General features: G+C 42.0%; 1 protein-coding gene across 2 annotated transcripts in view; it reads left to right on the forward strand.

The window, feature by feature from the left end:
- LOC139461039 (mitochondrial coenzyme A transporter SLC25A42-like) overlaps window positions 1-26,723 on the forward strand; it is a 36,810-nt gene extending 10,087 nt beyond the window's left edge. Inside the window, exons 2-9 of one of the 2 annotated variants that reach the window (XM_071242539.1) lie at window positions 8,477-8,630; window positions 12,662-12,770; window positions 14,547-14,733; window positions 15,036-15,152; window positions 17,884-18,035; window positions 19,047-19,169; window positions 21,357-21,579; window positions 23,579-26,723. In XM_071242539.1, coding sequence (XP_071098640.1) covers window positions 8,493-8,630; window positions 12,662-12,770; window positions 14,547-14,733; window positions 15,036-15,152; window positions 17,884-18,035; window positions 19,047-19,169; window positions 21,357-21,568 — 1,038 coding nt within the window. In that variant the 5' untranslated portion in view covers window positions 8,477-8,492 and the 3' untranslated portion in view covers window positions 21,569-21,579; window positions 23,579-26,723. Of the gene's footprint in view, window positions 1-8,476; window positions 8,631-12,661; window positions 12,771-14,546; window positions 14,734-15,035; window positions 15,153-17,883; window positions 18,036-19,046; window positions 19,170-21,356; window positions 21,841-23,578 lie in introns of those variants that run through there. The other variant, XM_071242538.1, reaches the window with a different exon arrangement.
- The last annotated feature ends 409 nt before the right edge of the window (window positions 26,724-27,132 follow it).

A 27,132-nucleotide genomic window follows, 5' to 3' on the forward strand; every position in this document is an offset into this window, starting at 1 on the left:
GTAATGCATGTGGGAGGTAATCAAGATTGGTGTCAATCAATGCCATCTGCTCATTGTCGAGATACACATCAACATGTTTCGACATGCTCTCTACCTGCGTATGAATGTATCCTCCTCCAACTTTAATCAAACTGTCCATGTCAGATTTGTCCACCTTTGCAACATTTTCATATGCCGTAAGAGATGCAATGTTAGGTTGTTGCCTGATTTGTTATGAATACCTTGTTCCCATAGTGATTCATGAATTCCCTTTTCAGCTGAGAAGTAGTGTGTAGTTGATCATCACTCAGTGCACTCATTGACTTCATAATGTGATGCAAATTGTCCAAAGGAATCGTTTCATCATCATTCTCTTCCAAGTAATAAATGGCAATCTCAAATGCTGTCATCTAGGACATACACTTCGGTCGACCAAGTCTCCGTTTCTTTGGTGGAGCCTCCCCATGTTCAATACAAGCTGCAGGTATACTTGTCCCTCTCCGAAAATTCTTATCACAAGCATGGTGATGGATAGCTTCTTCAGCTGGTAGATTGTATATGGGCACAATACTTGACTGTACCATCTTGGTCCAATCATCTTGCCTGTTGACACAGTATGTTGCAGACATATGTTGAGTAACTGAAGAGCCATCGCAGGGCTGAAGTACACTTCTATATGGATGTTTGTACAAGTACCACATAGAAAACAGTGAGTTTTAAAATTTAAGGCTTTAACATATGATCAAAAGGTTTCAGCTACTTTGATTGCCTTTGGATTTTTATGCATACTTCGACACTGTCTGTGTACCAACAGGCTACAGTTGTATATGATGTCTGGTGCATCGAATTTACAGCAGCATTTTGCAATCAACTTCACATAATCCTGGGGTTTGTCCAGGTTAACTGGTTCCATACATAGCAAACAAGTCGCCATCTGTGATCTACATAGGACACCTTCAGTTGAGAATAGTCACCTGCGAATAGTAATAGTTGATAGAAATATGGTTGACATGTGTCCAGATACAAATGTTGCTTTTCCGATTATAGCAAATGATTTTTGTGCTAAATGTCTTGATTATATCTTCTGAATTAACTTTTAATAAAGTTTCTGAGAAGCTAATACCATTTGAGAAAAATAACTGCTTCCCGGAGTTTGGATTATCTCCCTTGATTTTCCTTTAAACAAATGTTGATGTTAATTTTAAGGCTCTGTTTCAAATTTTATATTTATATTTGTTCATATTTTCATCAGTTATTCCTCTCTAGAGCCAATCAACTATATATTATACAAGTTTTCATTTTAGCTATAAAAGAAAAATAGCTTATACATACCTTTATGTTCTTGAGGTCTATCTTTAAGATATTGTATGCTCGGCCGCCATTTTGAAGAAGGGAATACTTTGGGTTTTTTCAATTATATTTGTTTCTAACTTGATTATTTACGTGAAGACAATAAACTGCATGATTTTATATGCAAAACGTCAACATTATAATAAATCGGTTCATGTTCTGCAAGAATTACTGATATTAACAAATTTATGTACTTTTTCGTCATTTTGAAGCATTATTTTAAATTTCTATGTGAATTTTCCTTTCAAAATTGTTAAATATACATTCTTTTGCATTTATCCTGGCAAGCTAATATAGATACACTCATCATAAATGTTTTTTTTGTTATTGGTTCCACGTTTATGACTATTATTACTTTTGTTGGCGGCCATCTTGGATTTGACCTATTTTCGGATGGTTCCCCATGTCCGATTTTGGTAAACTATTTTTTATTTTAATGTATAGGTGCCAAGGCACCAAGATCCAGCAATAAACCTTTTCCGTCAATTTTGTTGAACCTGGTCCTTTTAATTACTGGACTAATGCCCCTTTAGCTACATGATCTAGGTGTACTGCATTTTGGAAATCTCCTTTGAGATATGATGTCTGGGTTTACCATGTTTATGAAGCTGAAATTTGTATAATATTCTAACTACAGGGGTGGATCATTCTTTTCTGTGTCAGTGGACATAGTGACTTGCAGTTATTATTGTTGGTAAGTCACAAGGCATGGTGTGCAAGTCAGAGTTTTCAATATGGGACTGGTCATGTAGTGAAAGGGAGAGAGTTGGATGGGAGAGGGTTGGTTTGTGTGTGAAAAGATGACACAAATCTTATTCTAATAAATTAAAAGTTTATTTAGGAACTGGTCATCAAAATATGATATAGTCCTAAAACCAAGCTGAGTAATATGGGTTTCATTTGTTTTGTGTATTTGAAGTTTTGCCAGGAGTTTACCATGTTTAACTCATCTGTGACCTTCATGCACAACTACCAGGGAGACATGGTTAAAGTAGAACCCTCTGTGGCCTCAATCTGGCGGGAGTGTATGTCTACGTTATGCTGTGTAGGTAGTTTACTCTGTTACGTTTGGTCTTCATTCCCGGGATATGATGAGTCAAGTATTGCAGATATTTCACGACATATAACATACAACATTTATTCTTGATATTAAATTGTAATTTGTGTACACTGTCAACATATCACATATAGTGAGAGCACAATTCAGATGTGATTTATATTATGACCACAGCAGCTGAACTTGTTGACTGTGTGGAAATGACATTTTGAACCGTAACAAGCAATGTCAGTACATCAGCTGGTATGTCTCAATGTGAAATACATAATACAGTGACTACGACATGTACAAAGGTTCTTTGTCTATTATGATATTGTGAAAGTGTCCCGTAGTCATGTTAATGTTGCAAATATTCGCGAGGATTCACACATGATCAAGTGAGCTTCAGTGGGTTGTGGTTCTGTCTTTATGTTAGGTTTGTTTCTTGTCTGTGTGAGACTATCTGATGTCTGGTTTATGCGCCAAGGGCATGGTCCTGGTGGCTGCAACATAACCTGACAACATTTCCCATTTGTTGTTTAACGCCGCACTCAGCAATATACCAGCTATATAACGGCGGTCTGTAAATAATCGAGTCTGGACAAGACAGTGCAGTGATTGACATCATGAGCATCGATCCACGCAATTGGGATACAATGACATGCATCAACCAAGTCAGCGAATCTGACCACCTGATCTCATTAGTCACTTCTTACGACAAGCATAGTCGCCTTTTACGGCATGCATGGGTTGCTGTAGACCTATTCTACCCCTGATCTTTATGGGTCAGCCTAAAGAGAGGTTCAAGGACAAACCTCACACACCTGGAACATGAAGACCTGGGTGTATCAGGATGGTTGTTATGAAGACCTAGATGGAGCAGGGTGGTCATGAAGACCAAGGTGGGAGCTGTGTGGTTGTCATGGAGACCTAGGTGGGAGCAGGGTGGTCATGAAGTCCTAGGCAGGCCTCAAAGTTGCGACTAAAACGATGGCCAGTGCGACCCATATTTTCAATTTGTCTAAAATTTGATTAAAATTCAGAGGTCGCCAAATGGCTACCTTGAAAAATATCTTGTGGCAACTAAATTCTATTGCTCACATAGCAATTTGTGTAGACACAAATTTTCAGACACACAATTTTCTTGATGGCCAGTGCTGTCACAGTCGCAATGGAATGCATTTACCGTACTCATGGTCTGTTTCATTGATATTCCCATAGCACACTGCAGCATTGAGGGATTCAGTTTTGTAAACTCTTTCAATGCCGAAGCCTCGAGTCCTCGGACACTGTTGGCCGGGAAACTGGCCAAGCCGTAGTCACGTCAAAATAGTATAGATAATTTAATAAACCTACCTGTCAAATTATGCATTTATTAAATCTGTCACATTTCACAAGATCTGAAATGTGTATTCCATTTCAATTTATAATTTTTTATCGATAGATTAAACAAATGTCCACAATTTCCCGCAATGTTATTGAAAATAAAATTCTCGGACACACAGTTCACTTCGACAATGGGTCCACATCAATAATGTCAAAGAGCAAAATAAAGACGTTTGAAGCAAATCTTCAAATATATTCTACTGAGTAATGAAACAATCAGCAAAAAATATTTCTAAAAGATGTCAAACTTACATCTAAGTTAATATTTCCATCTTGCGATCACGTATAACATGGTATAATGCAAGTCAAATGACACCACAGATTTCGTCGCTTCGATTTCTCAGCTCAGATACGATGTTTAATGCCAAAATATATGCATAAAAACTCTTTGTCACAGCTCGTAACCTAGCATAAAACATCCATGAAGTTCCATATTTTTAATATAGATCGCGATTTTCTGCCTAAAAACGTTAGGAATAATAAGATTTAGCTGTAAATCATAGCTGTAATTTGATTGGCTTCCTTAGGTCACATGCTCAAATTTGACCAATCACAAACCTTGTAGCATATTTCGACAAGAAAGCATCATTAGAAACCAATTTTTTTACAAAGAAATAGTATGTTACGATTGTGTAGATGAAAAAACAAGCTTTCTAGCGGTGTGTCATGGGACAGTCTTCAACGAACGTGTTATTCATTTGAAGCTTCGAAAACGGAGGTATTTCTTCATGTTACTGGGTGCCTTTTGTGGGAAATAAATAACACCATTTACAACACCGGTATTTGCTTTCAGTGTCTTATCACTTTGAATATATTCAGTTAACATCCAAACACACATTGTCGAAGACCTATAGAAGTCTGTTAATGGTAGATTGTTATACTATTTTATTTTAGTCGACAATGCTCATTGGATAAGCAAGGCTATACCTATGTCCTCTTGTAATAAGATGCATCATTGTTCGAGTCACAAATAACACAAACAACAAAAACCAAGTACAGTTTCCACTAATATACAATTTCAAGCCTAGTGCTATGAATTGTATACATATTATGATAGTTATTTGATAAATGATAATTTGAAATGTTTTTGGCTACCTTAAATTTTGGCTTGTCTTGTTGATTGGCTACCTGGAAAAAAGTAATGGTGGCCATATGGCTACTAGTTAAAAAACAATACTTTGAGACCTGCTAGGTGGGAGCAGGGTGGTCATGAAGACCTAGGTGGGATCTGTGTGGTTGTCATTGAGACCTAGGTGGGAGCAGGGTGGTCATGAAGACCTAGGTGGGAGCTGTGTGGTTGTCATGAAGACCTAGGTGGGAGCTGTGTGGTTGTCATGGATACCTAGGTGGGAGCAGGGTGGTCATGAAGACCCAGGTGGGAGCTGTGTGGTTGTCATGAAGACCTAGGTGGGAGCTGTGTTGTTGTCATGGAGACCTCGGTGGGAGCAGTGTGGTCATGAAGACCTAGGTGGGAGCAGGGTGGTCATGAAGACCTAGGTGGGAGCAGGGTGGTCATGAAGACCTAGGTGGGAGCTGTGTTGTTGTCATGGAGACCTAGGTGGGAGCAGGGTGGTCATGAAGACCTAGGTGGGAGCAGGGTGGTGATGAAGACCTAGGTGGGAGCTGTGTTGTTGTCATGGAGACCTCGGTGGGAGCAGGGTGGTGATGAAGACCTAGGTGGGAGCTGTGTGGTTGTCATGGAGACCTCGGTGGGAGCGGGGTGGTCATGAAGACCTAGGTTGGAGCTGTGTTGTTGTCATGGAGACCTCGGTGGGAGCAGGGTGGTCATGAAGACCTAGGTGGGAGCTGTGTTGTTGTCATGGAGACCTAGTTGGGAGCAGGGTGGTCATAAGGATTGAGTTGGGGCAGGGTGGTTGTCATGAAAGTCTTTATGCTGGCATAAATTCTTTATTTCTTGTCAGTACCTGTATAGCTGTTGATCCAGCCAATGATTAACCTGCTAAATGCTTCATTGTATCAAAGTGGGATAAGTTTCTTCAGGGTCAGTCCATGCAGCTTCATTCGCAACATGTAATATGCAGATGTGTGACATAGATAACATTTCCAGTGGAACACGCTCAAGTGCATGTAATATTTATGCTTTGCAATTCTTCTGAGTGCCGCTTGCAGCGTTAGAAATTCGCACTAGTCCTGTAGTCCTTTACCAAACTGCCCTATAGTAAAGGTATCCTAAGGACCAGTAGAAATTGGCCCATTTTAAGGGTTTTGCTGTATCTTGTCATTATATGGACTAGTGGACTGAAAACTGTTAGTTTCTAACTCTGGTTTGTAGGATATGATATGTATGGCCTCCCAATTGAAATGGAAGTGGAAATTGCTCCGTGTGGAGTGAACACTGTGATCAGAAAGTATCAATAAATAATATGAATAAAGCCAATTGTCAGTTATCATCAGGAATACAATCTGGGAGTTAGCTTGAGTATTGCCAGCCTGATCATGCTGATTAACACTGTGTTATTTTAGTTACAGGTTCAGTGTTAAAACCTGCTCTCCAAAGACACTTCAAAATTGAATGGCAGCTTAAAACAGTAATAGTCAATTCAGATATAATTTGACATAGTTTTATTGACAAATTAAGGGTTGGTCTTTAATAAATATTTCCTTGGGTTTTGAGGGAGCAGAATGTTTAGAATGTTTTCATGAGGTGTGGCGTGTTGATATGGGTAGATAACATTAAGTGACAAGGCCTTATAGAAGTCCTCTTGTCCTAAATTGTACTGACAAGCACAATGTGTTTTGCACATGTCTTAAGCCTGTCATCAAATGGTGAAATGGCTCATGGTATACTCTTACATAATGACAAGAAATTAGAAAGGCATGTATGTGATTGGTGAGTAGACAGTTCCTTAGTTGCAATAAAGAGGGAATTTGAACATGTTGATATGGAAAATTATTTCAGGTCTTTTCTAAAATTATGTTCAATTAGTTTGGCACATGTAGGCGTAATAAAAAACACTTTATGTGTATAATGGTAGGGAAATATATGCAGCTCACATCATTTGTACACCCATCAGTTGCTATGTATGTACGGCATGAACTGCTCAAAGCTACATATGTATTCCACTACTTACTCTTTTAGAATTGTTAACACAAACACACACAAGCATGGTTTTTACTAGTGCACCATAACAGCGGCCTCAACTTAAATGATAAATGTGGAGTCGCTGGGCCTCATGATGGATTGAAACCACTTGGCCTTATGATGAAGGTGAAACCACTGTACTGGGCCTCATGATGAAGGTGACACCACTGTACTGGGCCTCATGATGAAGGTGAAACCACTGGGCCTCATGATGAAGGTGAAACCACTGTACTTGGCCTCATGATGAAGGTGAAACCACTGTACTGGGCCTCATGATGAAGGTGAAACCACTGGGCCTCATGATGAAGGTGAAACCACTGGGCCTCATGATGAAGGTGAAACCACTGAACTGGGCTTCATGATGAAGGTGAAACGACTGTACTGGGCCTCATGATGAAGGTGAAACCACTGTACTGGGCCTCGTGATGAAGGTGAAACCACTGAACTGGGCCTCATGATGAAGGTGAAACGACTGTACTGGGCCTCATGATGAAGGTGAAACCACTGAACTGGGCCTCGTGATGAAGGTGAAACCACTGAACTGGGCCTCATGATGAAGGTGAAACCACTGAACTGGGCCTCATGATGAAGGTGAAACCACTGTACTGGGCCTCATGATGAAGGTGAAACCACTGTACTGGGCCTCACGATGAAGGTGAAACCACTGTACTGGGCCTCATGATGAAGGTGAAACCACTGTACTGGGCCTCATGATGAAGGTGAAACCAATGGGCTTCATGATGAAGGTAAAACCACTGGGCCTCATGATGAAGGTGAAACCAATGGGCCTCATGGTGAAGGTGAAACCACTAGGCTTCATGATGAAGGTGAAACCACTAGGCTTCATGATGAAGGTGAAACCACTAGGCTTCATGATGAAGGTGAAACCACTGGGCCTCATGATGAAGGTGAAACCAGTGTACTGGGCCTCATGATGAAGGTGAAACCACTGGGCCTCATGATGAAGGTAAAACCACTGGGTCTCATGATGAAGGTGAAACCACTGGGCCTCATGATGAAGGTGAAACCAGTGTACTGGGCCTCATGGTGAAGGTGAAACCACTAGGCTTCATGATGAAGGTGAAACCACTAGGCTTCACGATGAAGGTGAAACCACTAGGCTTCATGATGAAAGTGAAACCACTAGGCTTCATGATGCAGGTAAAACGAATGGGCCTCATGATGAAGGTTAAACCAATGGGCCTCATGATGAAGGTGAAACCACTGGGCCTCATGATGAAGGGTAAAACCGCTGGGCCTCATGATGAAGGTATAACCACTGGGCCTCATGATGAAGGTAAAACCACTGGGCCTCATGATGAAGGTGAAACCACTGGGCCTCATGATGAAGGTAAAACCACTGGGCCTCATGATGAAGGTGAAACCACTGGGCCTCATGATGAAGGTGAAACCACTGGGCCTTATGGTGAAGGTAAAACCAAAGGTGATTGTTTTCTTTTCATTAAAACATGTTGTTTTGTATCATGACAAGTTAATTAACCAACCCTAGCGCAAACATCAGTTCATCAGGTTATCACAAGATGTTGAAAATATGGTAGCCAGGTACGACAATGGTGCCCCTATGTTTGCCTTGTAGTGTATGAGTGTCTGTGTTTTTGCAGTCAGTATGCTGGGAGTATGGTGACAGAAGTGAAGGAGTTGTCTGGTAGCTCCGGTACGGTGGTGCACATTCCCTCTATGGCTGTCAGAGGCAGCTCCAACAACAGGAATGATGTGGAACACTTTCACCATGAAGAACACAGAATCAATGCCAAGGTAAATAATCGTTGCTTGCTCTGTATTTGTAACTCAACGTGTTTGTCCGGGGTAGCAGGGTTGCTGCCATTTACACAGTTGTTTTCATGTTCATGTGGGTGGTAGCAGGTGGTTGTCATGGTGTTCCATAAGCATCCATTGGTAGCATTAAAGTTTGGGAAAAGGGGAGGTAGCAGGATGGTCATGAAGACCTAGGTGGTAGGAGGCTGGTTGTCATGAAGACCTGGGTGGTAGGCGGCTGGTTGTCATGAAGACTTAGGTGGGAGCAGGGTGGTGCTGAAGACCTGGGTCTTGTTCCTCAAAGGGATCTTAGTGCTACGATTATCGTAAATCTGTGTTAAAATATGGGAGTTACGATCATCTTAGTGCTAAGATCGCTTTGTGGAACAGACCTCTGGAGAGGAGCAGGGTGGTCATGAAGATCTGGGTGGGAGCAGGGTGGTCATGAAGACCTAGGTGGTAGGAGGCTGGTGGTCATGAAGACTTAAGTGGAAGCAGGGTGGTCCTGAAGACCTGGGTGGGAGCAGGGTGGTCCTGAAGACCTGGGTGGGAGCAGGGTGGTCATGAAGACCTAGAGGGGAGCAGGGTGGTCATGAAGATCTGGGTGGGAGCAGGGTGGTCATGAAGACCTGGGTGGTAGGAGGCTGGTTGTCATGAAGACTTAGGTGGAAGCAGGGTGGTCCTGAAGACATGGGTGGGAGCAGGGTGGTCATGAAGACCTGGGTGGTAGGAGGCTTGATGTCATGAAGACCTGGGTGGGTGCAGGGTGGTCATGACAACCTGGTGGGAGCAGGTTGGTCATGATGATCTGGGTGGGAGCAGGGTGGTCATGAAGATCTGGGTGGGAGCAGGGTGGTCCTGAAGACCTGGGTGGGAGCAGGGTGGTCTTGAAGACCTGGGTGGTAGCAGGGTGGTCATGAAGACCTGGGTGGTAGGAGGCTGGTTGTCATGATGACAAAGGTGGGAGCTGTGTGGTTTGGGTGAACATTGTTTGGTAGCATTATAGTTTGGCAACACAAACTCTACAAGAGCTATTTGTAAACTTCACACCACTTGCCACAACATTCTTAAGGCAGGGTAGGGGACATTAGTATATGGATGCTATTAATGAGATGCCACTGTTACGTGTTCTGACCAAAATGTGTTGCCACACCTACTTATATTATCCTATGGAGCACAATTTGGCATTTAGTGACCTACAAGTTCTTCCGAAACTATTTGAAACTGCCTGCCAACCCTCCTGCCCATGACCCTCAAGAGTTGTGCATTTCCAAACACATCATCTTCCAAGGTGACTGGAATATCATCTAAGGTGCCGTGGTTCCCAGAGTTGTATCCCTAGGCATGCCAGCAACCTAGAAACCTGGGTACGAATCCCGATTGGCTCTGTTTAGGTTTGTCAGCACTGTACCCATGCTCTTGGGTTTCACCAAGTGGTACTGAGACCTGCATCACACTTGCAGCTTTCCTCTCACATTCAGCTAACACACATACAGCTTGACCAGTATGTTCCACTATCATGGACAATGGGGCAAAGAATCCCTCCTATTGTTACTTAAAATCTTCAGGAATTTGATTGTTTCCCGAAATGCAGATATGTGAGAACTTTACAATATTTAGAATTTATAAAAAGCCGACGAAAATGACTGCAGATGCATTATTAAGCTTCATGAAAGAAGTGCTTGTTAGTTGAATGTCACAGCTTGAGTTTCATTGGAATTTGATATTTTACAAGTGATTTAAGGGCAGTTAAAGGCACAGCTGTGTATGTAGTGTAGCGTAGTGTGTAATGTCATGTAGTGTAGTGTAGTGTAGCGTAGTGTGTAATGTCATGTAGTGTAGTGTAGTGTAGTGTAGTGTAGTGTAGTGTAGTGTGTAATGTCATGTAGTGTAGTGTAGTGTAGCGTAGTGTGTAATGTCATGTAGTGTAGTGTAGTGTAGTGTGTAATGTCATGTAGTGTAGTGTAGTGTAGTGTAGCGTAGTGTGTAATGTCATGTAGTGTAGTGTAGTGTAGTGTAGTGTAGTGTCATGTAGTGTAGTGTAGTGTAGTGTAGTGTGTAATGTCATGTAGTGTAGTGTAGCGTAGTGTGTAATGTCATGTAGTGTAGTGTAGTGTAGTGTGTAATGTCATGTAGTGTAGTGTAGTGTAGTGTAGCGTAGTGTGTAATGTCATGTAGTGTAGTGTAGTGTAGTGTCATGTAGTGTAGTGTAGTGTAGTGTAGTGTGTAATGTCATGTAGTGTAGTGTAGTGTAGTGTAGTGTAGTGTAGTGTGTAATGTCATATAGTGTAGTGTAGTGTAGTGTAGCGTAGTGTGTAATGTCATGTAGTGTAGTGTAGTGTAGTGTCATGTAGTGTAGTGTAGTGTAGTGTTGTGTGTAATGTCATGTAGTGTAGTGTAGTGTAGTGTGTAATGTCATGTAGTGTAGCGTAGTGTGTAATGTCATGTAGTGTAGTGTAGTGTAGTGTCATGTAGTGTCATGTAGTGTAGTGTAGTGTGTAATGTCATGTAGTGTAGTGTAGTGTAGTGTAGCATAGTGTGTAATGTCATGTAGTGTAGTGTAGTGTAGTGTAGCGTAGTGTGTAATGTCATGTAGTGTAGTGTAGTGTGTAATGTCATGTAGTGTAGTGTAGTGTAGTGTAGCGTAGTGTGTAATGTCATGTAGTGTAGTGTAGTGTAGTGTCATGTAGTGTAGTGTAGTGTAGTGTGTAATGTCATGTAGTGTAGTGTAGCGTAGTGTGTAATGTCATGTAGTGTAGTGTAGTGTAGTGTGTAATGTCATGTAGTGTAGTGTAGTGTAGTGTAGCGTAGTGTGTAATGTCATGTAGTGTAGTGTAGTGTAGTGTCATGTAGTGTAGTGTAGTGTAGTGTAGTGTGTAATGTCATGTAGTGTAGTGTAGTGTAGTGTAGTGTAGTGTGTAATGTCATATAGTGTAGTGTAGTGTAGTGTAGTGTAGCGTAGTGTGTAATGTCATGTAGTGTAGTGTAGTGTAGTGTCATGTAGTGTAGTGTAGTGTGTAATGTCATGTAGTGTAGTGTAGTGTAGTGTGTAATGTCATGTAGTGTAGCGTAGTGTGTAATGTCATGTAGTGTAGTGTAGTGTAGTGTCATGTAGTGTCATGTAGTGTAGTGTAGTGTGTAATGTCATGTAGTGTAGTGTAGTGTAGTGTAGTGTAGTGTAGCATAGTGTGTAATGTCATGTAGTGTAGTGTAGTGTAGTGTAGCGTAGTGTGTAATGTCATGTAGTGTAGTGTAGTGTAGTGTAGCATAGTGTGTAATGTCATGTAGTGTAGTGTAGTGTAGTGTAGCGTAGTGTGTAATGTCATGTAGTGTAGTGTAGTGTAGTGTAGCATAGTGTGTAATGTCATGTAGTGTAGTGTAGTGTAGTGTAGCGTAGTGTGTAATGTCATGTAGTGTAGTGTAGTGTAGCGTAGTGTGTAATGTCATGTAGTGTAGTGTAGTGTAGTGTAGTGTATGTAATGTCGCATTTTGTTTGTTTGTTGTTTAACGCCGCACTTAGCAATATTCCAGCTATATGACAGCGGTCTCAAAGAAATCGAGTCTGAACCAGACTGTTCAGTGATTGACATCATGAGCATCGATCCATGCAATTGGGATCGATGACAAGCATCAAACAAGTCAGCGAACTTGACCACCCGATCCTGTTAGTCGCCTCTTACGACAAGCAGTCAACTTTTATGGCGAGCATGGGTTGCCGAAGATCTGTTCTACCCCGGATCTTCACGGGTCTAGTGTAGTGTAGTGTCATATTGTGTTATGTATGTCGTGTTGTGTAATGTGTGTTGTGTTGTGTCGTAGCGTGTCATATTGTGTAATGTAATGTGGTGTAATGTTGCGTTGCGTAATGTAACGTAACGTAACGTAACGTAATGGTATGTATTGTAATGTATGTAATATATGTAGCTCCCAAACAAATGCTTTTGACATACAGGTCATACAGCAATATATGTGTCTTTGTTCAGAGCCATTGGGATTAATTAGCATTTGATAAATGCCCATATCTGTTGCAGGTGCCGCAGCACAACAAGTTCATCACTTCACTCATTGCTGGAGCCCTGGCTGGAGCTGTGGCCAAGACCACCATAGCTCCACTGGATAGAACAAAAATAAATTTTCAGAGTAACTGTCATTCATTCTAGTTTTATCCTACTTGATCCCATCATCCTCAGGGACTTCTGCCATAGCTAGTTGTCCATTGTTGGTCAGTTGTTTGTTGTTTAAAGTGGTAATTCAGGGCTTGAAACTACTCAGTGCTGCTGTGCCTTTAGCACACATAAAAGAAATATAATATCTACTTTAATTTTATGTGCTAGTTTCCCAGCTTCCCCATTAGTTGCATGTTGCCTGTTGTAAGTCACTTCCTGTGATTCAAGTAGACTCTATCTTATAGACGTTTGAAGAGATGTTCAAGATTGCACAAAATACATTTGAATGTACTTCTTTCCATATTTTGACAGAATATCACAAATATTAAGTAGGTATTGCATTTCAAAGGCAGTGGTTATTCCCGTTGACTGTTGTGAAATGCCAAACAATCACTATTTGGCAATATCGAAGAATCTGAAAAGAAAAATTCCACTACAGTAGAAAAGTTACTGCAAGAAAAACAGCCTATACCGCTGCCACTGCCCCCTCCGCCGAGTGCTAGTGCAATCCCTGAGAAGTGAATATTGATTGTAGACACGACTGACATGTGTGATAGAACAAATGTAATCAGCCTGAGGTATTCACAATAACGGGCCACTTACAAACTAGAAGTTGTGGTTAATATGTGACGGGGCTAAAAATTGAATATAATGCAAAATTTGCAAAGAGTATGTATGGTCAACCAGTTGGAAAATGGGAAAATAATGTAGGGATTTCAGAACCGTTAACTTTAAAACATATTTACAATCCAATGAATATTTAAAGGTGTTCAATATGCACTTTTAACAGAAGCAAGTGAATCACAGTTGGAAATAGGTGTAACTGACTTAATTTGTCATAAAATATTTTGATCAAATGGATTAGCAGCCTTTTGTTTTAATTATTGGGAAATATAGACAAGGCACAACTAAATCTAAAATGGCACACCTGAAAAACAGGTCCAGTACCCTTGGGCACACCTGAAAAACAGGTCCAGTACCCTTGGGCACACCTGAAAAACAGTCCAGTACCCTTGGGCACAGAAAAACAGGTCCAGTACCCTTGGGCACACCTGAAAAACAGTCCAGTACCCTTGGGCACACCTGAAAAACAGTCCAGTACCCTTGGGCACACCTGAAAAACAGGTCCAGTACCCTTGGGCACACCTGAAAAACAGGTCCAGTACCCTTGGGCACACCTGAAAAACAGTCCAGTACCCTTGGGCACACCTGAAAAACAGTCCAGTACCCTTGGGCACACCTCAAAAACAGGTCCAGTACCCTTGGGCACACCTGAAAAACAGGTCCAGTACCCTTGGGCACACCTGAAAAACAGTCCAGTACCCTTGGGCACACCTGAAAAACAGGTCCAGTACCCTTGGGCACACCTGAAAAACAGGTCCAGTACCCTTGGGCACACCTGATAACAGGTCCAGTACCCTTGGGCACACCTGAAAAACAGGTCCAGTACCCTTGGGCACACCTGAAAAACAGGTCCAGTACCCTTGGGCACAGAAAAACAGGTCCAGTACCCTTGGGCACACCTGAAAAACAGTCCAGTACCCTTGGGCACACCTGAAAAACAGTCCAGTACCCTTGGGCACAGAAAAACAGGTCCAGTACCCTTGGGCACACCTGAAAAACAGGTCCAGTACCCTTGGGCACAGAAAAACAGGTCCAGTACCCTTGGGCACAGAAAAACAGGTCCAGTACCCTTGGGCACACCTGAAAAACAGGTCATACTACAAATAACGAAACTTTGTACTTGCAGTCAGCAACACCCGATTCTCGTTTCGTCAAGCTATCCGTTTTCTGCACCTCACATTCAAGGATGAGGGCTTCCTGCGCTTGTGGCGCGGCAACTCGGCAACCATGGCCAGAATTGTGCCATACGCTGCTATCCAGTACGCTGCTCATGAGCAGTACAAGTGGCTCCTCCTCAAGGACAAGAGGAAAAAGTGAGAAGGATTTTTTGTGTACTACATAACTACAAATTGTATCTTGATACATTGCAATCAGAAAGCTGGAATAACAAAATTATGTCAATGACATTACTAAGCTTCACTAAACTTGTTCACACACACACAGACTTACCCTTTCACAACCTTTGCCCACACCAGAGCCCGTTGCTTTTGAACATATATTCCTGGTAAACCAAGATTCTACCTGCATGATGATTAAAATTATCAAATGGATTGATGTTTGTGTGTGAAAAGATGCTACCTGAACATCTGACAATATGTATCCAATGTTGTTGCAGACATCTGCCCCCTGGGAGAAGGTTCCTGGCAGGTGCTCTGGCTGGGACAACCTCTGTGGCCTGCACCTACCCCCTTGACATGGTGCGGGCTAGAATGGCTGTCACAGCTAAGGAAAAGTAAGCGACTAATTCAGAGTTCTGGTGTTGCCAGGGAGATCTGGTTAACACACAACTACAGTACACATATGATGTTATACATACATCAACTACATACTGTAATCACCACACAATGGCAGTGATTAACACAACTACAGCACATATATGATGTTATACATACATCAACTACATACTGTAATCACCACACAATGGCAGTGATTAACACACAACTACAGTACACATATGATGTTATACATACATCAACTACATACTGTAATCACCACACAATGGCAGTGATTAACACACAACTACAGTACACATATGATGTTATACATACATCAACTACATACTGTAATCACCTCACAATGGCGGTGATTAACACACAACTACAGCACACATATGATGCTACACATACATCAACTACATACTGTAATCACCACACAATGGCGGTGATTAACACACAACTACAGTACACATATGATGTTATACATACATCAACTACATACTGTAATCACCACACAATGGCGGTGATTAACACACAACTACAGTACACATATGATGTTATACATACATCAACTACATACTGTAATCACCACACAATGGCGGTGATTAACACACAACTACAGTTCACATATGATGCTATACATATGTAGCCGGGTGGTGGTGCTAACTCTGAATGAGTTATAGCCACATAAGTACCCCCCTCTTTTAACCCCCCTTAGATTCATTCTATACATATATACATACATGTTCATCTATTATCACGATCACTTCATTCTGTGTTCATTATATGTTCATTATATGTTGTCCTTGTCTGCAGTTGAATGTCAGCCAGCTAACACCAACCTGATACCCTTTTGCAGCCTCTGTAATTTCTCCAGCTTCACCTGGACTTCCCCCTATCTATTTTTAGATATGTCCACCACTTCATGTGACTGAAGCATCTTGACTTCCTTTAAATACAGATGCTACCTTTCTTTTGATTGGCCCTTTGGTCCACTTCTTTAACTTCCTTTCTCACCTGCCCTCCTCATGCATTCTGCATGAACTCTTTATGGAGGGAGGACTCTTCATTACAGGTGAGAAACATATCAATATTCTGATCTCTTTCCATCCTGCTTTGGAAACAAATATATTCATAGAAAGGGTATCACAGCTTATCATTAAAGTAAATTATATTTAATTGCATTATTATTTAATTTGTTATATCTAAATGTTTGCCAGCTCACACATTTTGTGTTACAATAATTGAGCACATGGTCTTCAACCATGTGCTCCCCAACATATCCCTATAAATTAATCTGTTTCCTTTTGGCTTAAATTAAATTATAACATATTCTGCATGAACTCTTTATGGAGGGAGGACTCTTCATTACAGCTTCCCTCCCACCATCTACTCCAAAAGAATAAATATGATCATCATCTTCAAGAACTGCCTCCTGTTTTGACTAGCAGCCCAGTGGCTGGACACATGACACCACGCCCGGCTACACATACATCAACTACATACTGTAATCACCTCACAATGGCGGTGATTAACACACAACTACAGTACACATATGATGCTATACATACATCAACTACATACTGTAATCACCTCACAATGGCGGTGATTAACACACAACTACAGCACATATATGATGTTATACATACATCAACTACATACTGTAATCACCTCACAATGGCGGTGATTAACACACAACTACAGCACACATATGATGTTATACATACATCAACTACATACTGTAATCACCACACAATGGCGGTGATTAACACACAACTACAGTACACATATGATGCTATACATACATCAACTACATACTGTAATCACCACCCATATGTGGTGCTTAATGCAACTTTGTGTGAAAGCTTGGGTACAAGACGACTTGTGTATTAATGATTGGAATATTGGGTCTCCATTGCGTCAAGTTTTGGGTGTCCTCCATAAGGTCAAGGTCACATGAGGTCAAATTATGAAACATGATTAAAATGTCATGAAATTTCAAATAAAAAATCAAAGGTTTTTGTTAAGATGAATTCAAAGTAACTAACTCAACACCTTTCATGTGTCATGAATGTGTTCAATGTCAAAGCTGCTTTAAGGTCATTTAATCATGAAGCTTCGTTCAGGAAATATTCTCAGTGTGGTATGGAGGATCCTTACATGTGATTGGTAATGTCCTACACAATATCATGAGCGTTCATGATTGGAATTCACTGAAACTTTATACACATGATCTCTTGGCAGTTCATAACTGAGAGGGGCGGTTGGGTAGCCTAGTGGTTAAAGCGTTTACTCATCACGCCGAAGACCCGGGTTCAATTCCCGACATGGGTACAATGTGTGAAGCCCATTTCTGGTGTCCCCCACTGTGATATTGCTGGGATATTGTTAAAAGCGATGTAAAACCATACTCACTCACTCACTCATAACTGAGATGTAAGGTCAAGTCATAAACCTGAAGTGTTTGTAATTATGTTATTAAGGTTCCTTGTGGCTGAGGATGTTCTATTTCAAAGTTGTGCTGCATTGGGCATGTGTTTTTCAAACTGGAAGTGGTGTTATTAAACCAGAAGTGCTTGTAACTATGTTATTAGAGGTAGCAACCATTGTACTTTGTCAACTGTCAACTGATGCGATCAAGTCAGTATGATTCATGACAACCGATATGTTGGTGTTTGCTAGGGGTTGACCATATGATGAAAGACAATCTTTTAAGGCATTTTGGTTGCAAAGATTATCTTGTTGTAGATATCACAACCTGAAGGAGGTGATCATGAAGACATATAAAGAGGAGGGTGTACGCACTCTGTACAGAGGATTCACTCCCACGATACTCGGCTCCATTCCATACTCAGGGACAAGCTTCTTCACTTATGAGAGTCTTAAGAAATTACATGCTGGTATGATCTTGATGATTACTTGCCTTGCCTTACAATCTCTGGTTAACACTTTCCACCTTGGACACCTTAATGTTGAATAGGGGGCATGTTGGCACTCCTAAGGTGCTTCTTTTGTTTTGCAAAGTTGTGTCCCTTTGCGCATGCTGGAAACAAATCCCAGTTTGCCGAGATTATGTTCCTAGTTCTGTCAGCACCAAAGTGGTAAACATCTAAGACCTGCATCACTTTGGGTTTTCCTCGCACATTAAGCTGACATGCCGTGATATAACTGGAATACTGTTGAAAGAGTTGTTAAACCCAACTCACTCACGAATGACATCTTGCGGAGGCAAGTGAGTTAACTGACTATGAAAGTCCTGTTTCCACCCTTGCCGAACTAGGCTGGAATTCTGGAGTTACATTTTGGCTGGACAAACGAGTCCATACATAGTTCAATCAAAATCACGTAATGAACTAGACATCCGGTTCATAAACCATATGGATTTCAACGTGTAGATTTCTGTCGACTAAAGTATTTGCAAAGCATGTGTACCGCCAACTGGACGTCAACAGATATTTTGCCAATCTTTTCATGTTTTTAATCAAGATGCTCAAGTGATTTAATGCATTTTGTGAGGTAAGGCCCATTTTATTACTATATACATCTTGAATATCAATCAGATGGTCTTGACTCGGCACCGCCATTTTGTTTGAAGCAATTACAAGTGATAGAAGAAGTGGAATCTGATTGGTCAGTGGGATGGACATGGAAGGGACATAACTTGTAATAGCCACTTATGGCGCTACAATCGAGCACAGAAATTCCAACATAGTTGGGCAAGTGTGGAAACTGGACTTTTGTAGTCAATAAACGCCCTTGCCATGGGAAGATGACTTATGATGATTACAGTCAATGAACATTGATTTAGCTTGAACTGATATGTCATCCAGTGTTATTCATTTGCTCATTGTGTACAAGTTTATTTTGCATATACTCCTTGCCATGGTTTTATGTCAGTGTATTTTGTGTAGAGTATGCAATGGGTAAAGATCCCTCTCCAGTGGAGCGTCTGTCCTTTGGTGCTGTGGCGGGGCTGCTGGGCCAGTCGGCCTCCTACCCCCTGGACATTGTGCGCCGCCGGATGCAGACAGCAGGTAAGCACGGCAGGCAGTGAGGAAGGCAAACGCAAAGGGATGACTGTTGGTGGCGAGGGAAGATAGCAGGTGAGGGAGGGCAGAAAGCAGATGGGGAGGGCAGGCAGCAGATGGGGAGGACAGACAGCAGATGGGGAGGACAGACAGCAGATGTGGAGGGCAGACAGCAGATGGGGAGGGCAGACAGCAGATGGGGAGGGCAGACAGCAGATGGGGAGGACAGACAGCAGATGGGGAGGGCAGACAGCAGATGGGGAGGACAGACAGCAGATGGGGAGGGCAGACAGCAGATGGGGAGGGCAGACAGCAGATGGGGAGGGCAGACAGCAGATGGGAAGGGCAGGCAGCAGGTGGGGAGGGCAGACAGCAGATGGGGAGGGCAGACAGCAGATGGGGAGGGCAGACAGCAGATGGGGAGGGCAGACAGCAGATGGGGAGGACAGGCAGCAGATGGGAAGGGCAGGCAGCAGGTGGGAGGGCAGACAGCAGATGGGGAGGGCAGACAGCAGATGGGGAGGGCAGGCAGCAGGTGGGGAGGGCAGGCAGCAGGTGGGTAGGGCAGATGGGGAGGACAGACAGCAGATGGGGAGGACAGACAGCAGGTGGGGAGGACAGACAGCAGGTGGGGAGGGCAGACAGCAGGTGGGGAGGGCAGACAGCAGATGGGGAAGGCAGACAGCAGATGGGGAGGGCAGACAGCAGATGGGGAGGGCAGACAGCAGATGGGGAGGGCAGACAGCAGATGGGGAGGACAGGTGGGGAGGGCAGAGAGCAGATGGGGAGGGCAGAGAGCAGATGGGGAGGGCAGAGAGCAGATGGGGAGGGCAGACAGCAGATGGGGAGGGCAGACAGCAAGCAGGGAGGGCAGACAGCAAGCAGGGAGGGCAGACAGCAGGTGGGGGAGGGCAGACAGGTGGAGAGGGCAGACAGCAGATACGAAGGGCAGGTAGTAGTAGGTAGGGGTCCATGCAGACAGTAGGGGAGAAGGACTAGATCATGTTGATGCTGGAGTGTTCTTATACTGTCTTTGTCTTAACCTCAACTTTTTTGCCTATCAGATATATTCCATGTATATTAAAGTGCTCTGCAAATTAGTCCTGTTATTACCGTATTCGACGTAATAAGCGCCCAGGGCGTGGTTTATGCTGACAGCCTGAAATGTTTATGTACGACAGAATTATTTTTCCAGAATTTTATTGCCCATAATTAAGTGTGCATATAATACACGAGTGCATATTATACGCGAATAAATAAGTCTTGTCTACATTAATCAATCGGAAGGCGTGCTAATTGGGATTGTTCACTAGCCAATATATTAGCAAATATCGCCTTGGGCGCTTATTAGAGCGGGGCGCTTAATGTGTCGAATAAGGTACTCTATCTAGTTTTGAAAAGTGCTAATTCTATATCTGGCTTCATGTGTTCAATCTATTTTATCAACTGTAATCAACATTCCATTTAATGTATGGTCTTAAATTTTGGCAAAATTGTGGGTGAACTGATCGGAAGATTACTTATTGCAAACCTGATCAGGCTACCACCATTGACAAACCACAGTTTCCACAGAATGTATACATACATCATAAATGCTATACTCTGACTTGTAAAAAAAGTCATATTTGTTGTTATTTTATGTCAATGTGTTGTTATCTTGATCAAAACTTGTGAAACCTTCATGTTGTGATCGCTGATTGGTTGACCTCAAAGGGTGACCCGCCAAAACTATACCATACATTAAGAATAACCTGTAATATACAAAAGTGCTACCCTTATAGTGATTTCAAATATAAAAAGTAAAAGCATAAACTACGATAGGTAAAATAACATGATATTAGAATAATTTATCTGGTTCAAATATAGTTTCAGATATAATGCTTTGTGTGATTGATGACATGACAGGTAGGTCTACAAATTGTCTTGCGTACAAACTTTCGAGTCAAAAACTAGGTAAAACCACAGATAAAACACTTATCTTGCCCATACCTACAGAGCCGTTATCTTTATTCAAGCATGAGGAATGTGTGCTTCATCAGTAAGAAATGACTCTTTACTGTTACAGCCATTATGCAATATATCACATGACTAACCATGAGCCATGTAGTCCTGTGGGTAGCCAGGTCCTTCTCAGGATCCCCCTGTCTCAGCCCTAGACTAAACATTGGTGTATGTGAGACTGTGGTGTTGCAGGTGTGACCGGTCACTCCAAGGACTACACCAGCATCGTGGGGACAGCCACACAGGTGATCAGGGAGGAGGGCTTCATCAGGGGCATGTACAAGGGACTCAGCATGAACTGGATCAAAGGACCCATTGCTGTCGGCATCAGCTTCACCACGTTTGACATCTCCGTCAGATGGTTGCGCACATTTGAGTTTTTCCACATAGACGATGAAACTTAGCTGTTACCACTGTAAGGTGCTATCTGTTAGCTGTGATATGACCACCTGTGATGTAGTGCTGGATCTGTGTGTCAGGGCATGTGTGTCTGGACCTGTGTGTCAGGGCATATGTGTCTGGACCTGTGTGTCAGGGCATATGTGTCTGGACCTGTGTGTCAGGGCATGTGTGTCAGGGGCATGTGTTTCTGGACCTGTGTGTCAGGGCATATGTGTCTGGACCTGTGTGTCAGGGCATGTGTGTCTGGACCTGTGTGTCAGGGCATGTGTGTCTGGACCTGTGTGTCAGGGCATGTGTGTCTGGACCTGTGTGTCAGGGCATGTGTGTCTGGACCTGTGTGTCTGGACCTGTGTGTCAGGGCATGTGTCTGGGCCTGTGTGTCTGGGCCTGTGTGTCAGGGCATGTGTGTCTGGACCTGTGTGTCAGGGCATGTGTGTCTGGACCTGTGTGTCAGGGCATGTGTGTCAGGGCATGTGTGTCAGGGCATGTGTGTCAGGGCATGTGTGTCAGGGCATGTGTGTCTGGGCATGTGTGTCTGGGCCTGCGTGTCAGGGCATGTGTGTCTGGGCATGTGTCTGGACCTGCGTGTCTGGGCATATGTGTCAGGGCATGTGTGTCTGGACCTGTGTGTCAGGGCATGTGTGTCTGGACCTGCATGTCAGGGCATGTGTGCCTGGACCTGCGTGTCAGGGCATGCGTGTCTGGACCTGTGTGTAAGGGCGTGTGTGTCTGGACCTGTGTCCCTAGAACTGAGTGTCTGGACCTGTGTGTCTGGGCATGTGTGTCTGGACCTGCGTGTTAGGGCATGTGTGTCTGGACCTGTGTGTCTGGGCATGTGTGTCTGGATCTGTGTGTCAGGGCATGTGTGTCTGGGCATGTGTGTCTGGACCTGTGTGTCTGGGCATGTGTGTCTGGACCTGTGTGTCTGAGCATGTGTCTCTGCACCTGTGTGTTAGGGCATGTGTGTCTGGACCTGTGTGTCTGGGCATGTGTGTCTGGGCATGTGTGTCTGGGCATGTGTGTCTGGGCATGTGTGTCAGGGCATGTGTGTCTGGACTAGGTTGACTTGAGTACCACCGAAAATTCTAATTTACTGTAAGAAATGACTTGATTTACAAGACCGGACCAGTTTTATTTTTTGTTAAACAGCTTTTTGTTGCAAAGATGTGAGGCACTAAATAATGTCAGGATGAAATAACAAAAATTGAAATTGATAACACAAGTATTGGTTTTAAGATACATATTCTAGGGGTAAATGGTCTTGCATTCAATTAATTATGGAATCATTCACAAGTAGGACTTTGAAATAAATTGACAAATATGCATACCTGACATTAAACACAGCGTTTAGACATTGAGATAATACAAGGAATAGGTTCTGATCTCAGTGTAAGATAGAAAAGGGTCAGAGGCACAAATCAAGTCGATTCCCCATCTTCAACATCTTAATGCACCATTATGTTAGCAAACTATGAATGATTGACATCTGTTTCTCTTGATAAAATATTTGTGTTGTGTTAGTGTTGAAATGATTGAAATGTTGTCCTAACAGCATGACACTGCATTGTGAGTGTGTTACTCCAGGAAATCAGTGTGTGTGAATGTATGTGGTGCAGGGCATCTGACTACAGCTATGTAGGTACGTGCTCTATGGGACTAAGGCTGTTTTCAGCCGTGTATCGAACTTGGAGTTGTCAGGAGTTTTGTGTTTAGTTCCTTTCTTTAAGCATCTGTTCACAACAGTTTTCACAAGGATAGGTAAAATTAACTTTTGAAAACTGTCTTTTCTCTCCTTGTTGAAGCATGAAAATTACGTTTTATGTTAATACCCGACCTGGAGTCTTATTTTGAAAATCTGTAAATGAAGAAATTAATAACATGGTGCCTTAGGAGTGGATTTGAGCTAGGGTAAAAGTGGCAGGTCATCTGTAGTCAGAAACATAGAGAAATTTATATTCAAGTTTCTCCTAAACTTGGGCAAGTACGTTTCAAGTGTATTTTCTTGATGACAGATGCTGTGGATTAAACTAGTCTGTTTACATGACTGAGTTCGGCTGTCGTGTCAGCCCTGACCAAATAGTATGAAGATGGATTTACACTGAACACAAGTCCTGTTCTGTCTCTCATACAGATTAATTACAAGATAAGTATATGTATCAAAACAATCTCTGAGTTTACCTTTATGTACTGATTGATTACAACATAAGTGTATGTATCAAAACAACCTCTGAGTTTACCTTTATGTACTGATTGATTACAACATAAGTGTATGTATCAAAACAACCTCTGAGTTTACCTTTATGTACTGATTGATTACAACATAAGTGTATGTATCAAAACAACCTCTGAGTTTACCTTTATGTACTGATTAATTACAACATAAGTGTATGTATCAAAACAATCTCTGAGTTTACCTTTACGTACTGATTAATTACAACATAAGTGTATGTATCAAAACAATCTCTTGGTTTACCTTTATGTACTGATTGATTACAACATAAGTGTATGTATCAAAACAATCTCTTGGTTTACCTTTATGTACTGATTGATTACAACATAAGTGTATGTATCAAATCAACCTCTGTGTTTACCTTTACGTACTGATTAATTACAACATAAGTGTATGTATCAAAACAATCTCTTGGTTTACCTTTATGTACTGATTAATTACAAGATAAGTGTATGAATCAAAACAATCTCTTGGTTTACCTTTACGTACTGATTAATTACAAGATAAGTGTATGAATCAAAACAATTTACGTACTGATTAATTACAAGATAAGTGTATGAATCAAAACAATCTCTTGGTTTACCTAATATGTACTGATTAATTACAAGATAAGTGTATGAATCAAAACAATCTCTTGGTTTACCTTTATGTACTGATTAATTACAAGATAAGTGTATGAATCAAAACAATTTATGTACTGATTAATTACAAGATAAGTGTATGGATCAAAACGATCTCTTGGTTTACCTTTATGTACTGATTAATTACAAGATAAGTGTATGAATCAAAACAATCTCGGGGTTTATGTTCTGATTAAATTGAAAATAAGTGTATGAATCCAAACAATATGGATGGGGGTTACCGATACACTAGGAGTGATTGCTTGTGGAGTATGTCATGCTGCATGTTGTTGTACGCCTGGCTGTTAGACATTAGTTCTGTGAGAAGAGTGATGATGCAGGCCTGGCAGGACACTGTGGTGTCTTCATAATACCAGTATTGCATAAATCAGCTATGTCCAAGGCTGTAGTTGGAGCAGAAACTGGTAACTTATCTAAATGAATAAGTTTAGATATGCATATTTAAAACAACAGTAACCTCTTCAGGAAGGTTGTAAGGTAAAATGCATAACATTGACTCAGTGATTCCCATCTGATATTGATGCATCACTATGTTGCTTCAATCCTACAACACTGTAGACATCTTTGTGAAGCTAATACGTCTGTAGGTTCAACTCCGTGGTACAGTGATAAGGAGCTGTTCGGGAGTGTCTACACCAGGAGAGATATGGGTATACCTACATTCTGCAGAGCATTAGTGAATGTAGGATATGATGACACATAGCAGATTCTACCACCGTTTTCAATGTTCGGTCCGTCCAAACATAGCTGTAGACTTTAAGAAAGCTACACCGGCAGCTCTCCCTGTGTGTTTGTTGGATGGCATTCTCCGAGTGAGGGGCAGTATTGATGTGCCCGACTCATTCTGTACTTCTCATCCATCCAGTTGTGTCCAGCCGTGTGTGATGGGGGCCTCATGGTGATCAGTATGTAGTCTTGGCAGAGCTGCTATCAGCTGAATACTTCTTCACAATACACTCAACTAACCTTGTACTGTACATTGGGAACTTTTACTATGTACATGATGTATGTTTTTTGTTTTGTATATTTAATATTTGTCATTTTCTTTCATTAAGGGTTGAGTCTGTGTCAGAACTCACCTCAAACCCACCTCTAGGCCGCGCAGCAAGAAGGTGGGGACACTTGTCATCTCTTGATGACTTCCTCCATAGCAGTTCAGTGTTTACATGTTTGTTTTACCATGGCAAGAGAATATTTACCCAGTTAGAGAGTTGTTTGTTTCTGTGTATCAGAGTGCTGTGATATGTAGATGTTGCACTGTTAGACCACATACCCCAGTCCAGCACTAGACTCATCAGTCGGCAGTGCAGTCAGTCAGTCAGTCCAACCAATCAAGATACACAGCTATATTTACTGCCAACCTGTGTAGATCCTTGTTGAAGTTGGACTTCCTGTGAGGCAGCGAGGTGCAATGTGTGCCAGTAGGTGACACACTGCTGTGTGGCATCACTTGTTATATCATGTTCAGTATTGCTGAGTGGCATTAGTCTGTATATTATATGTAGAACTTGTTGCTTCATCCAGTCCTGCCAGAGGAACTTAATAGGATTACCAATGCATCCCATACTTGCCGTAAAAGACGACTACCCTTGTCGTAAGAGGCAACTAATGGGATCCGGTGGTCAGGCTCACTGACTTGGTTGATGCATGTCATTGACACCACGAGCATCGATCTACGCAATTGTGATACAATCACTGGATTGTCTGGTCCAGACTCGATTTTTTACAGACCGCCATCATATAGCTGGAATATTGCTGAGTGTGGTGTTAAACAACAAAGACCTCACCATGCTATGCATCATATCCCTGTTTAAGTACAGCACGTCATAGATGGAGGGGAGACAACTCGGTACACACTGATGCCATACTAGGTCCCTGTTCCAGAAAGGCTATCACAGCAGTAAGATAATGGCAACTCCCATGTCTAACAGACTTATGATAGCTTTGTGGAATGGGACCCTGCATTCATAAGTAGGAAGTTCCTTATCTTATGTTTTTCAGTACCAAATTGTATTGAGAGCTTGTATCTTGTAATCTATAAAGATTACAATAGTAAGACTTTGAAACAATGTTGGATTGCGTTTTGTTACGTCTGGAGTAAGGAATGAGGACGTGGTGTATGCTGTTTGTACCAGATGAAACTTGGGTTATGTTTTGTCCTCAAGCATGATCTTTGCAATGAAATCTGATATTGAAACTCTCAGATGACAGTCATACTGAGATAGTGTTTCCTTATTCAACCTCTGTACATGTATTGGATATTTAGTAAGTATGTATCAGAACATATATACATATACTATGAATCGACACATATTGAGTAGCTGTTAATAACTATCAACCTCTGATTTGTCTGAGACTTGATCCTATACTTACACCGGTAGCCATCTTAAACACAATCACTTTCGTTGTCTTGGTGTGATTTAGTATGAAGGAACTTTATGTGTGTCCTCTTTGACATGGACTAAAACTGCTTGTGCCAGTTAATGTAATTTTCATGTTCATAATGATGCCACTTTAATTTATTGATTTGTGTAAAAACATTGATGATTGTGTTTATGGATGTCTGCTTGTTAAACCTCATTTAATCTCAAGTGTTGTATTTTCATGAAAGTCAGGTGAGCTACAGAGATTGTGCTGCTGTATTTGGTGACTTTGGACTGACCTTGGGTCACCATGTCCACACAGTGATCGCGCA

This window comes from Haliotis cracherodii, unplaced genomic scaffold, assembly GCF_022045235.1.
Source record: "Haliotis cracherodii isolate W230 unplaced genomic scaffold, xgHalCrac1.p SCAF_14, whole genome shotgun sequence".
NCBI lineage: Eukaryota > Metazoa > Mollusca > Gastropoda > Lepetellida > Haliotidae > Haliotis > Haliotis cracherodii.